At 42.4% G+C, this 13,582-nt stretch overlaps 1 protein-coding gene across 5 annotated transcripts in view; it reads right to left on the minus strand.

The window, feature by feature from the left end:
• Positions 1-1,099: 1,099 nt before the first annotated feature.
• vangl2 (VANGL planar cell polarity protein 2) overlaps positions 1,100-13,582 on the minus strand; it is a 53,116-nt gene continuing 40,633 nt past the window's right edge. For 3 of the 5 annotated variants that reach the window (XM_073906100.1, XM_073906101.1, XM_073906099.1), the window contains exons 5-8: positions 11,944-12,080; positions 10,755-10,890; positions 6,638-6,881; positions 1,100-5,288 (exon numbers count right to left, since the gene is read on the minus strand). In XM_073906100.1, the coding sequence (XP_073762201.1) occupies positions 5,028-5,288; positions 6,638-6,881; positions 10,755-10,890; positions 11,944-12,080 (778 nt within the window). In that variant the 3' untranslated portion in view covers positions 1,100-5,027. Of the gene's footprint in view, positions 5,289-6,637; positions 6,882-8,545; positions 9,767-10,213; positions 10,891-11,943; positions 12,081-13,582 lie in introns of those variants that run through there. The other 2 variants (NM_153674.2, XR_012382280.1) reach the window with 2 other exon arrangements.

The raw sequence follows: 13,582 nt of genomic DNA on the forward strand, positions 1-13,582 counted from the left end.
TCACCCTGGAGCCAGGCCTGGGGTTGGGGCTCATATGGGTTTTTTCCCACGGAACACAGCCGGGCTTAGCCTGAAGGAGCAGCATGGGACCATCCTCCCGCAGGCCCACCACCTGCAGGGGGAGCCGTTTTATTGCGGAACGGGTGAAGGTAAAAGGTTAGGACCACGATAACCCGATGGTCAGGCACAGAAACTGGCTAGCTTTTAATAGTTTTATATAAAGTTTTTAAAAGTTATATTATATAAACATTGGAGGACTCGTACAGTATTTTCACCCGGGAGCAGGGCCGGAGCAAGCTGTACTGCCGCTCTAGGCAGAGGACGATCACGCCGCCCTCAACCCCAATGTAAAAACGAAAGTGACCGGTTATGAAAATGAAGTGACGTGTCGCGGACCTCTTTTCCGGCGCACTATGCGCGGATATAACTGAGGACGCGCTGGTGCTGAGGAAGGGAGGGAGGTGTCGCGGACACTGCGCTTTTTATTCTGCCGCCCTATGCACGGATATAACTGAGAATGCGCAGGTGTCACGGACCTCAATTCTGCCGCCCTATGCGTGGAAATAACTGAGGTAATGCAGGTGCTGATGGAGGTGTCGCTGACGCTGCCCTCTCTATTCTGTTGTCTATGCGCGAATATATCTGCGGACGCGGGTGGTGAGGGAGGTGTCGCGGACGCCGCCCTCTCTATACTGCCGCCCTAGGCGCCCGCCTAGGTCGTCTCTATGGACGCGCCGGCCCTACCCGGGAGCAATGCGACCGGCTAATAGTGGGGGATAATGTGCTGTGGTCGGAGGTTGGGCAGGTCAGATACATGATTGACTGCCATCGGGAAATGTTCCAGTGCTCGCTATGGCCAGTCCACCCCTGTATATAAACAGTTAACCTGCAGGTACAGATCCATTGTACGGCACCTTAAAAGGGATTTAAATATCTTTTAAAAACTAAACTGATGATATAAGAGCTTCTCAAAAACTGATGTCCAAGAAAAATATGAATAAAAAAATGGTTTAGAGCCATCAGCTTTACATAAAACACATCCACATTCCGCAGATCTCCAACTCCACCAACATTACACAATCAAATAAACGTTTCAAGCTACGTAGAGTAGATCATTTATTTAAAAAACAGAAGGCTGAAACATGTTTAGTTCTAAAATTATCAATTGCAAAAAGGTTTTTCACACAATAACCAAAACAAATCTACAAATCTCTTTACAACAAACCGTCTTTTAAAAGGGAAAATGTTAAAGATTAGCTTAACTCTCATACAAAATGATATAAAGTAAAAAAACAACAAAAGAAAAAGGTACAAAACTGCATCGCCCACATGCATCAGACCTAAAAAAAGGAACTGCTCAGTTCTGGAAATAACAACCACCAACACATCACCTCATCATCCTGTTTCGCTGACATCCACGCGCGTATAAAAGAAGAATGACTTATGTACAACATGTGGAGGGGATGCAGAGTCTACAATGAGCCAAAGGTAGACGAGTAAAGTTCATTGGTTGTCCGAGGCCGATAGCGATTGGACCGACAGGAGCGCCGGCCGCCAGGCACAGATTCAACATTTGGCACACATTCATGTTTGTGCATTTCATATAAAAGCTCACATTTGATCGGTCGTGTGTGTGTGTGTGTGTGTGTGTGTGTGTGCGTGTGTGTGTGTGTGTGTGTGTGTGAGAGACAGACAGTGTTTCGAAGATAAAACGTTTTTAAAAAGATGCTTTTCAGACAGTGAGTTTGCTGGTGTACAGAACACAGATGATATAGAAGGCCCCTCGAGTCATGATCGTAATAAAGTATAAAGTACTGCAAACATACAAACAACTACAGCTGTGAGGATACAACTGATGAGAATCCATTACTGGATCGCTTCTGAGATGATCCATATGCATCGCGACTTTCTCTGAAATCTTTCTGAGCTTAGTTTTAACCACAGACGGCACTCTATCAACAGATGGCGCTCTCGGCAAGATTTAACTGCAGACAGCAATCTAGGCTAGTTTTAACCACAAACGTCACTCTAGGCTAGTTTTAGCCGCAGACGATGTTGTAGGCTAGTTTTACCCGCAGATGAAGTTCTAAGCTAGTTTTTAAACAGCATAGCGCACTCCTGCCTAGTTTTAATCAAAGTTGGCGTTCTCTGAAAGTTTTAACTGAAGATGATGTTCTAGGCTAGTTTTATCCGAAGATGGTGCTCTAGGCTAGTTTTAACCAAAGATCACTCTCTAGGCTAGTTTTTAAACAGCGTGGCACACTCCTGCTTAGTTTTAATCGAAGATGGCGTTCTAGGAAAGTTTTAACTGAAGATTAGGCTAGTTTTATCCGAAGATGTCTCTCAAGGCTACTTTTAACCAAAGATGACTCTCTAGGCTAGATTTAACTGAAATTGACATTCTAGGCTAGTTTTAACTGAAGATGGTGCTCTAGGCAAGTTTTAACCACAGAAGGCACTCTAGGCTAGTTTTTAAACAGCATGGAGCGCTCCAACCTAGTTTTAACCAAACATGACGTTTTAGGCTAGTTTTAACTAAAGATGATTCTCTGGGCTAGTTTAAACAACAATAGTACTCCAGGCTAGTTTTAACCACAGATGGTGCTCTAGGCTAGTTTTAACTGTAAATGGCGCTCTGGCTAGATTTAACTGTAAATGGCGCTATAGGCTAGTTTTACCCACAGACTGCGCTCTAGGCTGATTTTAACAGTAGATGGCGCTCTTGGCTGATTTTAACAGCAGATGGCGTTCTAGGCTAAGCTAGTTTTAACAGCAAATGGAGCTCTAGGCTGATTTTTTACAGCAGATGGAGCTCTAGGCTGACTTTAACAGCAGATGGCTATCTAGGCTGACTTTAACAACATATGGTGCTCTAGGCTGATTTTTACAGCAGATGGCGCTCTAGGCTGACTTTAACAGCAGATGGCGCTCTAGGCTGACTTTAACAGCAGATGGCGCTCTAGGCTGACTTTAACAGCAGATGGCGCTCTAGGCTGACTTTAACAGCAGATGGCGCTCTAGGCTGACTTTAACAGCAGATGGCGCTCTAGGCTAGTTTTAACAGCAGATGGCGCTCTAGGCTGACTTTAACAGCAGATGGCGCTCTAGGCTAGTTTTAACCGCAGACGGCGCTCTAGGCTAGTTTTAACAGCAGACGGCGCTCTAGGCTGACTTTAACAGCAGATGGCGCTCTAGGCTGACTTTAACAGCAGATGGCGCTCTAGGCTGACTTTAACAGCAGATGGAGCTCTAGGCTGACTTTAAATGCAGATGGTGCTCTAAGCTAGTTTTAACAACACGGCGCGCTAGGCTGATTTTAACAGCAGTTGTGGCTCTAGGCTAGTTTTTAACAGCATAGAGTGCTCCAGCCTATTATTAACCTTAGATGACACTCTAGGCTAGCTTTGACTGAAGATGACGACACTCTAGGCTAGATTTAACCAAAGATGACACTCTAGGCTAGTTTTAACTGCAGATGATGCTCTAGGCTAGATTTAACCACAGATTGTGCTCTATGATAGATTTAACCACAGATGGCGCTCTAGGCAAATTTTTAACCGCAGACAGTGTTATTAGCTAGTTTTTAACAGCATAGAGTGCTCCAGCCTATTGTTAACCTTAGATGACACTCTAGGCTAGTTTTGACCAAAGATGACGACACTCTAGGCTAGATGTAACCAAAGATGACACTTTAGGCTAGTTTTAACCGCAGATGATGCTCTAGGCTAGATTTTAACCACAGATTGTGCTCTAGGATAGTTTAAACCACAGATGGCGCTCTAGGCAAATTTTTAACCGCAGACAGTGTTATAAGCTAGTTTTTAACAGCATAGAGTGCTCCAGCCTATTGTTAACCTTAGATGACACTCTAGGCTAGTTTTGACCGAAGATGACAAAGATAATGACACTCTATCCTAGTTTTAACTGAAGATGATGTTTAGGGTAGTTTTAATCAAAGATGACGTTCTAGGCTAGTTTTAACCGAAGATGACGCTCTAGACTAGTCTTAACTGATGATGACTCTCTAGGCTTTAAACCAAGATAGCACTCCAGGCTAGTTTTAACAGCAGAATGGTGCTTTAAGCTAGCTTTTAACCGCAGGTGACACTCCAGTCTAGATTTAACCGCAGATGATGCTCCAGTCTACTTTTACCTGTAGACATTGCCCTAGGGTAGTTTTTAACTACAACATGGCACTCTAGGCTAGTTTTTAACCGCAGATGCACTCTAGGCTAGTTATTTTTCAACCACTAATGTCGCTCAAGGCTAGCTTTTAAAAGCAGATATGCACTAGGCTAGGGTTTAACTGCAGGCGCTGCTCTAGACTAGATGCTCGAGGCTAGTTTTAAACAAAAGTGACGTTCTAGGCTATTTTTTAACAGCTAGCGGTGCTCTAGGCTAGTTAAGAGCACTTGTGCTGTGTGTGGTCAAATGTACTTGACATGTATTTGTGCTTGAATGAGATTAGTCTAAACAGCCTTCTGTTGCCATCTGTTGATAAAAACTGAGCTCAGAATCGACTGAAGATAAAAACAATCGCAACGTGTTTAGAAAAATCTCAGAGCGAATGCAGAATTATTTCTGGACTCATCGCCACAGCTCATCTTACGACATCTCAAAAACATTCACAACAGATATAGAGCTCAAAAGAGTTACAAACATGCTTCTGGTGTGCTTTTTTGAACAGACAATCATCATAAAGTAAAGCACTTGATCGCTGTGGGGTTGATCAGCTACAGTCTCCTAGTGTTTCCATCGCTCCTCGAGCTCAGGTGTCTAATGCAAACGCAGAACTGCTGGTGAATCGTCCAGTTTGTGCAGCACTCTGATATGTGGAACTGTACTTGATCATGTTATTCACAAAATTAAAAAAACAATGCATTGCAGTTAGGGAGTCCGGGGTGACCCCGACAGCGAGTAGTTCATGTAGTGTAATAATTATAATAAAACCAAAGGAAGAGTGATATCTAGAAGTAAAGAGCGAGTGGTTTGTCCCTCTGCTGCTGCTGCTGTAGAGTCTCTGCTCCTCACACCGAGGTTTCCGACTGGAGCCGCATCACAAACTTGTGGCTCTTGGGGTCGATAAACTCCTCCCCCAGGTTGAGGAAAGGGAGGGGCGTCACCGTGACGACAAGGGCGAAGTCGAGGCGGCGCAGCGAGAAGACGAGGCCCTGACGTAGTGCTGCAGTCACCGGCTCCTCGCTCACCAGAGTCCACTGCCGCCCCCTGCCGTTCTCACGCTGGTACTGCATGGTGGGACCCGGAGTCAGGTAGCGCTCCAGAAATGCCTGACCACACATTCAGAAAGACACAGGCAGACACACACACACACAAACACGCACAGGAAGAGGTTTGGTTAGATGCAGGCCTAGGCTGGTTGACTGGTTTTAGCTGGTCGACCAGGCTGGTTTTAGAGGGGTCTTGGCCACTTTCAGGCTGGTTCCAGGCTGGAAAATGACCAGCTAAATCCAGCTTGACCAGCCTGGTTTAAGGTGGACATAGCTGGTTTTGGCTGGGCTCCCAGCCTGGCTGAGCTGGTCAAGCTGGTTTTAGCTGGTCATCTCCCAGCCTAACCAGCTAAGACCAGGCTGGAAATGGCTGGAAAACAGCCTGGAAGTGGCCAAAACCCCTCTAAAACCAGCCTGGTCGACCAGCTAAAACCAGCCAACCAGCCTAGGCTGGTTTTACCTGGATTTTTCAGCAGGGTGACTATATAGACAAAGTAGAATAGTATGAGAAAACATCAGTTTGCAACATAAAGCAGCATCACGAGCTGCTTTTAACATCTAAAAACCAATGGAAGAGAGTATAAAGGCTGATTTAAACTTCTGGTCAAACACCGGCGTATGCTACGGCGCTGACGCATAGCCCTTCGCCGTGGCCGTCAGCGTCACTGACGTGCACCTCTCAAAAAATGTAACTACACGTCGCAACAACGCGTAGCGCAAGCTCTGTGATTGGTCAGCTTGGTATCGCTGACGAGTCTGGGCGGGACCGAGAGCCGCGCGAGCGATTGTTTTACAAATGTGGAGTCCCTGAAGGAGCTCCGGATGGAAAGTTTTGTTTTGTGTTTACCTCATAGTTAAAGTTGTTGCACGTCCGCCGGTTCCAGCCTCAAAATGAGCGAGTTTGAGCCACTTGTACATCCCGGAAGTGTTCAGAAAAAGCAAAACAACAGCGAAGAAACTCGACACAGAGGAACATTTACACATCACTGCCAACTAGCGTTTCGGAAGTGTTAATGCAGACCCACAGAGACAGCGCGCAGAAGTATAAACGCACAGCTACGCGCGTTGCATGCGCCTTGGGTTACGCCGGTCAGTTGACGCAGAAGTATAAACCAGGCTTAAGTCTAGAGCAGGGGTCACCAACCCTGTTCCTGGAGAGCCACCTTCCTGCAGAATTCATTCCCAGCCCTGATCAAACACACCTGAACCAATTAATAGTACCTGAAGCAACACTTGATAATTACAAACAGGTGTGTTTGGTCAGGGTTGCAACTGAAATGTGCAGGAAGGAAGCTCTCCGGGAACAGGGTTGGTGACCCCTGGTCTACAGACTAGAGATTCAATAGTAAAAACATCCTTACATCTATAAGTCCCCACTGGGATATCGTTTGAGTGTGTGTTTTGCTCACCTTGGGCGTCATGTTGTGCGTGATGCAGAACTGCAGGTGTGAGATGATGCTCTCCATGCTGTGGTAGGGCTGCTGGCGTGTGGTGCGCAGGTACTTCTGCATGGCTCGAGCCATCGGGGCGAAGATGGCCTGCGCCGCCTCTCGGGGGTCCATGACCTCTCGTGGGTGTTTGGGGGACGCCGCCGCCTCATCGTCCTGCAGCCTCTTAATGTGTGTGAAGGCCTCCTCCACCGCCACCACCAGCCTGAGCCCACGAACACAACAGTAAACACACACACACTCACAGTAGAGCACAAACATCATTAAAGCTCCTGTGACGTGCTTTGACATGTTATAAGATGTTTGACGTCATCTCGATTGACACATGAAGAGAGGGCGGGGCATATAGTAGCTCCTCCCTCTTTTAAAAATAAAAACAGCCTGTAGGTTACCATTGATGATGCGCAATATTCAAATTGAGGGCAGGAAGTCTTCTATATAAGAATAGCTATCAGGTTGGCGCCAATAGCATTGTGGTTAGTGTGCGACAGCACTGAGGTGTTCATGGTGACCCCTAGTTTGATTACCGGCTCGAGATCCTTTACCGACCCTTCCCCTATCTCTGCTCCCCATACTTTCCTGTCTCTAAAATCTCCACCGTCCTGTCAAAATAAAGGTGAAAACCCCCCCCCAAAAAATAATAATAATAATTAAAAAAAAAAAAAAAAAAAATCACTATCAGTACATGAGCATATTTCTGTCTTATGTTGTTTATAACTGTTTAATTCAGTTTTTATGGACTTCTAAACGTTTTTGCTTATAAAGGGGGGGAAAGTTTAATAAACTGGCTGAAAAACGGAGGAAAAGGCGGCATGTATTACAGGGCCATGACACCCCCCACTTTCGGTTAAAGTCTACTTCAGAATTTTTTCAAAAGATGCATGATTAATGGGGGTGGAGCTCCGCGAGCATCGGGCAGGACTGGGCGTGGCCAGCAGGGGAGAACGTAAGTGAACAACTGTTGTTGTCATTTAGCTCACAAAATGAGACAAACCGTGAGGAGACGCATGCGTTTATAGTTTACAAAGTTAAAATGCATGGAAATGAACAGTGATTTAATGCCCTGCTACATTTGTTATTCGTAATTTCATATACAGACAACCACAATTTATATCATTATAAAGATAAGTGTGTTCATGTAAACCCTATAAATGAGGACTTCTCCCTCAATCCCCGTATCCAGCAGACTCAGTGCAGCAGGTCTCCTATTTTAACCGTTAACCCTGCTGGTAATCTGGAGGATTAAGGCGAACACAGCAGCACAGTGATGTGTCTGAATGTGAACGAACTCCTGATTAAAGACAGCGTCTACCATTCTCTAATTCTCGTGCTGCTCTCCTGACAAAAATGCTAGCAGCACACACACAGCTTTGCTGTATGATCGGCCCTGACAAGATCGCGGGGGAAAACATGTAACAAACCCTGTGGCTCATGGAAACAAACGCATATGAGCCTTCATGAACGGCTAAATACTGTCGGTCTGTGTCTCACAGCTCGGGCTTGACTCTGGCAGGTCTGGCAGGTCTCATGAATAGTTAAGCAGCCGGCTCTTCTCATAGGATAAGGAAAGTCCGCTATGAATAATAATGAGAAACCGACACGTCATCATTGCACTTGCGGTACTTCGCTACGTCGCCGATTTTGATCCCGCCCCAAAATCATTTTTAACCCGGAAGCTGAAATTAGCAGACAAAAGCTCAAAAATATCCAGTTTTCCCCACAATTAAAGCTGACAGGTGCTAACATTGTCTTAACTGATGCTCAACACTATATATTAACACATCTGTTAATATAAAAAAAAAAGTTCTCCAGGGTGTCCTGAACCTTTAAACATTCATTCAGTGTATTCATGTGTACAAACTTTTTTTTGAATGCAATCACTCATTTGACAGCACTAATGAAGATCATATACAGGTCTAGCTATGAGTATTTTATGTTAATGTGTTATATAAATATCAAATACAAACACTGCCACACTTACAAAATAAAGGAGAATTAATATTACGTGTCCTGTCATGTCATCGCTGCAATGAAATCTGTCTTGTTTTGCAAAAGTCAAAGTCTTTACTGGCGTTTCGGCAGAATAAACAACCGTAACGTAAACGTCTATATGCGCAGCAGCGGTGTATGTTTGTTAATGGTAAATTCATCAACTAATTAAAAAAAACTCGACGGTTATTATTGTGGAGCACTTTTCCCCCTTACAAAAATAAATAAATCAATAATAATGTGAATGAAGCGTCCACCCTTTTGTATGCTTTATCTTTTATTTCAGGATGTCTGGAAGACATCCACATGAGGAGAAGACAATAGTAGTTTATAATAAACATGCTTTTGCGCATAGAGTGAATTGTATAATGTGTACAACTCTTTGTTAACGAATACTGTAGCACAGTGCTGATAAACAGCAATAAACACTGTAACATCTGGAGCTGTGTTTATTTATTATATATAGTTGAAATTAGAATTATTAGGCCTCCTCTTCAAATGTTAACTATTTTATAATTGTCCCCAATTTTTTTCAACACATTTCTACACACAATAGTTTAATAACTTATCTCTAATAACTGATTTATTTGATCTTTGCCATGATGACAGTAAATAATATTAGACTAGATATTCTTCAAGACACTTCTATACAGCCTAAAGTGACATTTAGGGTGCTTACACACCTTTACCTTTGTTTCGGAACGTGTCTCGTCTGCCCAGTTAGCGCGGTTCGTTTGGCATATGTGAACAGGGCAATCGCGCTCTGTTCCGCGCCAAAGAAATCGCTCCGAGATCGCTTGAATGAGGTGGTCTCGGCTCGATTGAAACGAACCCTGGAGCGGTTCGATTGCAGTGAGAAAGCGATCCGATCCGAGCGCGGTTATATCACAGTGTTTTATGGATATGTAATAGGCTTATGGCTATATAAAGAGAGAATTAAGAGTAGGGCAGGAAGTTTCGGGAGTCTCCGGATGCCCGCAAACGAGTGATGATCTCCCGGTAATCTCACGTCTCCCTCCCAGTCCTCAAATAGGCATCATCGCGCACCCTTCTCACCCTTCCCCACAGCATCTCTCCTCAGACATGTCGCGCGCGCACACCCTGTTGTAATGGAAATTCATTTTTAGATGAGCTTTATATGTTAGAAACTTGTCTAAGACTCATTATTACATGTGTGTGTATCTGTGTTCTCCATATGTTCATCATAAAACCTATGTGTACATTTTTATAGATAACTATATGTCTTTAGGTGAAAGCTTTTTCATTATCCTAAGAAGGATGTGTGGTTGTTATGAGCATATCGCACGAACAGCAGAAGACGCCTGACGTAATTGTAGATGAGGCCTTATTGGGAGTTGACCTCGTAAGCAGTACAAACTAGATAAAAAGGGGAACACACTTTGCTTTAGTATCTCACTCAGCAGAAACTGTTGTTGCTGTATGACTGTGATCTTCTTTATAAAGAATAAAACTTGTAAAGACATCCCGGGTAAGACTTTGTTTCTTGACCACTGAGAGAGCCTCCTTAGAGGAAAATAGCCACTACACTGTCAATCACCACCAAACCACCACCTCTCCTGACAGCTGAGCGGGACGCTGCAAAATAAACCCTGACACTCTGACCAATGTAAGGAGAGTTTACTCACACGTGACTTGTTTTAGCTCTTTTGGTCCGATTAGAAACTTTGCAGTGTGAAAGCGAACCGCTCCAAGAGCAAAGAGCAACAATGTAACAATTGTAATCTCTGTTTCGGAACAACTGAATCAATTCACAGGTGTGAACGCACCCTTAGAGGCTTAACTAGGGTAATTAGTTTAAAGTTATGGTAATTAGGCAAGTTATTGTATAACAGTGGTTTGTTCTGTAGACTATCCAACACAAATAAAACAAATAAGACTTCCTCCAGAAGAAAGCAATATAATGGGAAATACTGTGCAAAAATCCCAGGCTCTGTTGAACATCATTTGGGAAAATATTTATAAAAGAAATTGACAGAACGGCGAATCATTTTAACTTTGACTACATATTCTGACTTCATCAGGAGCTGTATTTAATGAATGATCTCATATGTGTGTGTGTTTGTCAGACCTGGCTTTGCGCTTGCGGACCCTGCGGTCCATCTCAGCCTCCTCGTAGTAATATTCATTATGAGAGTTGTCCCGTCTGCGGGCGGCGGCGGCGATCATGGCTCGAGACTGACCCGTCGAGTTATTAGTGCTGTTCTCTGAGGACAAAAACAATTCAATTAGAGTCAGTGCAAACTCACAGACACTCAACAAATATCATTATATAACATACGGAGAGGCCAGCAGTGGATAATAATAACACATTACATAAATCACCTCCATATACACTCGGTTTCGACATGCTTTTAGATAACATTATTTAAAATATCTTCATTTGTGTTCGACAGAAGAAACTTAGTTTGAGTGCTAGTAAATAGCGAGTCCATTTTTCCTTTCTGTGTGCACTGTCTCTTTAAGCAATAAACATTATAATCATTATTATAAATAAAATTAGAGCAAATAAAATCATCAGAAAGTCTAGTTTATTACTATTATTATTATATTTAGAGCGAAATACAAAGAGTTTCAGGTCACACATTACAGCAAGTAGTTCCATTAGTTAACGTGAGTTCATTTATTTACTGACATAAATAATACAGTACTTATAAATCAGAGTTCAATATTTGCTCATGCATCATTAAAATACAGAGATGTGCTTGTTTACATTAGCTAAAAAAATGAAGATGTTCATTGCTAGTTCTTATTAACTCCCAGTGCATTATCTAATGTCAACACAGATGAATAAACACTGTAATTAATGCGTTTGTTTATTTTCTCAAGTGCCTGAGCCTGCAGTTCATTGAGTGGCCACTAGAGGTCAGTGAACGAGCAACTCTCCATTGACTCCCATGTTAAAATGCCCAATATTACAGTAAAATAATGTGTTCACAGCCTGGTACAAACATAGTTTGGTGTATATAGCTAATATTACCCTTCATGATAACTGTGAGGGAGGTGGATTTATTTGTATCTCTTCTGTTTCATTTATATTAAGCCTCAATATTCTGCATAATTAAGGGGAGTGGCCACTTGATTGACAGATGCAACCAATGTTTACCTTACCTAAAGTTATCCTGTTTTTAGCTCAAATATCTCAATATTCTACTAATCAAGAAGCATTTTATAAAACAAGCAAAACAAAATGTTTTGTAGTTTGTGTTAAGTGAGCTTTTTCTTAAAACATGCAAAATAATCTTGTTTTTTTTTTGTACCTTCTCCGAGAGAGTAGACCTTGAATCCAGACATCTTCTTGGACAGGATGGATTTGGGCAGGTTGAGTAAAGCAGGATTGTAGACTGGGAAATCAGTGTAATAATGATCCAGAACCCACACGGCTGCTCGCTGGATGCTGAAAACACACACACACACACATGTATGAATAAACAGCTGAGTTTACAACATGATGATCGTCGTTCACATTGCTGCTTCAGTTCAAGCTGGATGTTTAATTCAAACAAAAACAAAATATACATTTTTCAAACTTTTTTGATGAATTTGATGTTTGCAACATTTTATTTAGGACGTGTGACGACAGCAAACACACTAAATATCAGACTGTTTGTATATGATTTAGACCCGGGATTCCCAAACTTTTTTATTCCGGGACCCACCTCGGCAAGTAGTTCAATCTCAAGACGCACCATAATATTTTAATATGTAAAAATTGGTAAAAACAATTGTATTCATTCAAAGCAGTCAAAAATATACGGTGTGTGGCTTTTTGATTTTGCGATTTGATATGGACAAAATTAGGTGCTTTTTGTGGGATGCTGGCTGTAACTCTGATCATTTTTTTTGTTGAAAAAGATACTCTTCTTTTTTCAGAAGAGAATATGATTGTAATAAAGTTCACGGCCCTTTGGCCGCCAGGAAGAAGGAGACAGAGAACCGACGCAGTTTTTAAATGATTTATTAATAACAGTGATGGCAGCTCCTCATGGAGGCTGCCGTCTAAACCAAAACAAACGCTCACGGAGACTGCCGTCAAACTGAAAGCAAAAGTAAAATATGTCCGGGTCCGGTCCTCTCTCGGCTTCCTCTGCCATCGTTCCTCCTTTTATAGTCCAGAGCTCCTTCCGTGGGATTCGAGGCAGGTGTATCCACTTACGCGGTGGCCTCACTCCGTTCAACCTTTGATCAAGCCCCTGGATTATGATCAAGCCCCGTCACATCGCAGTATATTCCACTGCTAGTGTAGTCATAAGAAACTAAATAGCTTTTTGATTAACTACTACAAGCTGGGAAAACGTCAGATAAACATGCCAATGCAATTAACATTACTGCTGAATAGATCTAATATTTACACATTTGCTTGAGGAAGGAATGATGAGGGTAGTTATATTACTATATTTTCCATAACATCTATGCCCTTCCATAACATTAGCTGACGTTAAAACTAACAGATAGCACTATAGCTATTTATTGATTAGCAATCTGTCAACGTTGGGATGTAAAAAATACGGGACAACAAATAGCTTCAAATGATAGAATACATAGCAAACATTAGAAAATATTGACAATACAATAAAAGGTTTAGCCTATTAAAATCAATGTCCTATCCAGAAATTTAATAAAGTTATAAAACCTACTTCACTTTTAATTGTATTCACATATTGGTTAAAGTTACTAGAGTTATTTAGTGAAGAGCAGCAAATCAATCTCTCATTGTGTTTTGTTTGATAACAGAGGTGTCACTGTAAGAATGCAGATCTATAATGAAAGCATTCGACTACTTTAGTAACTGTTTGTGCTCATTTAGTTGCGTTTAAAATAAAACACGCAGGACGGAGCAAAAAAACAAGAGAAAAAAAACAAGAAAAAAAAAAAACACGGAAAAAAATAAGCACTTTG

The sequence above is a fragment of the Danio rerio genome, chromosome 7, assembly GCF_049306965.1.
Source record: "Danio rerio strain Tuebingen ecotype United States chromosome 7, GRCz12tu, whole genome shotgun sequence".
In the NCBI taxonomy this organism is placed as follows: Eukaryota; Metazoa; Chordata; class Actinopteri; order Cypriniformes; family Danionidae; genus Danio; species Danio rerio.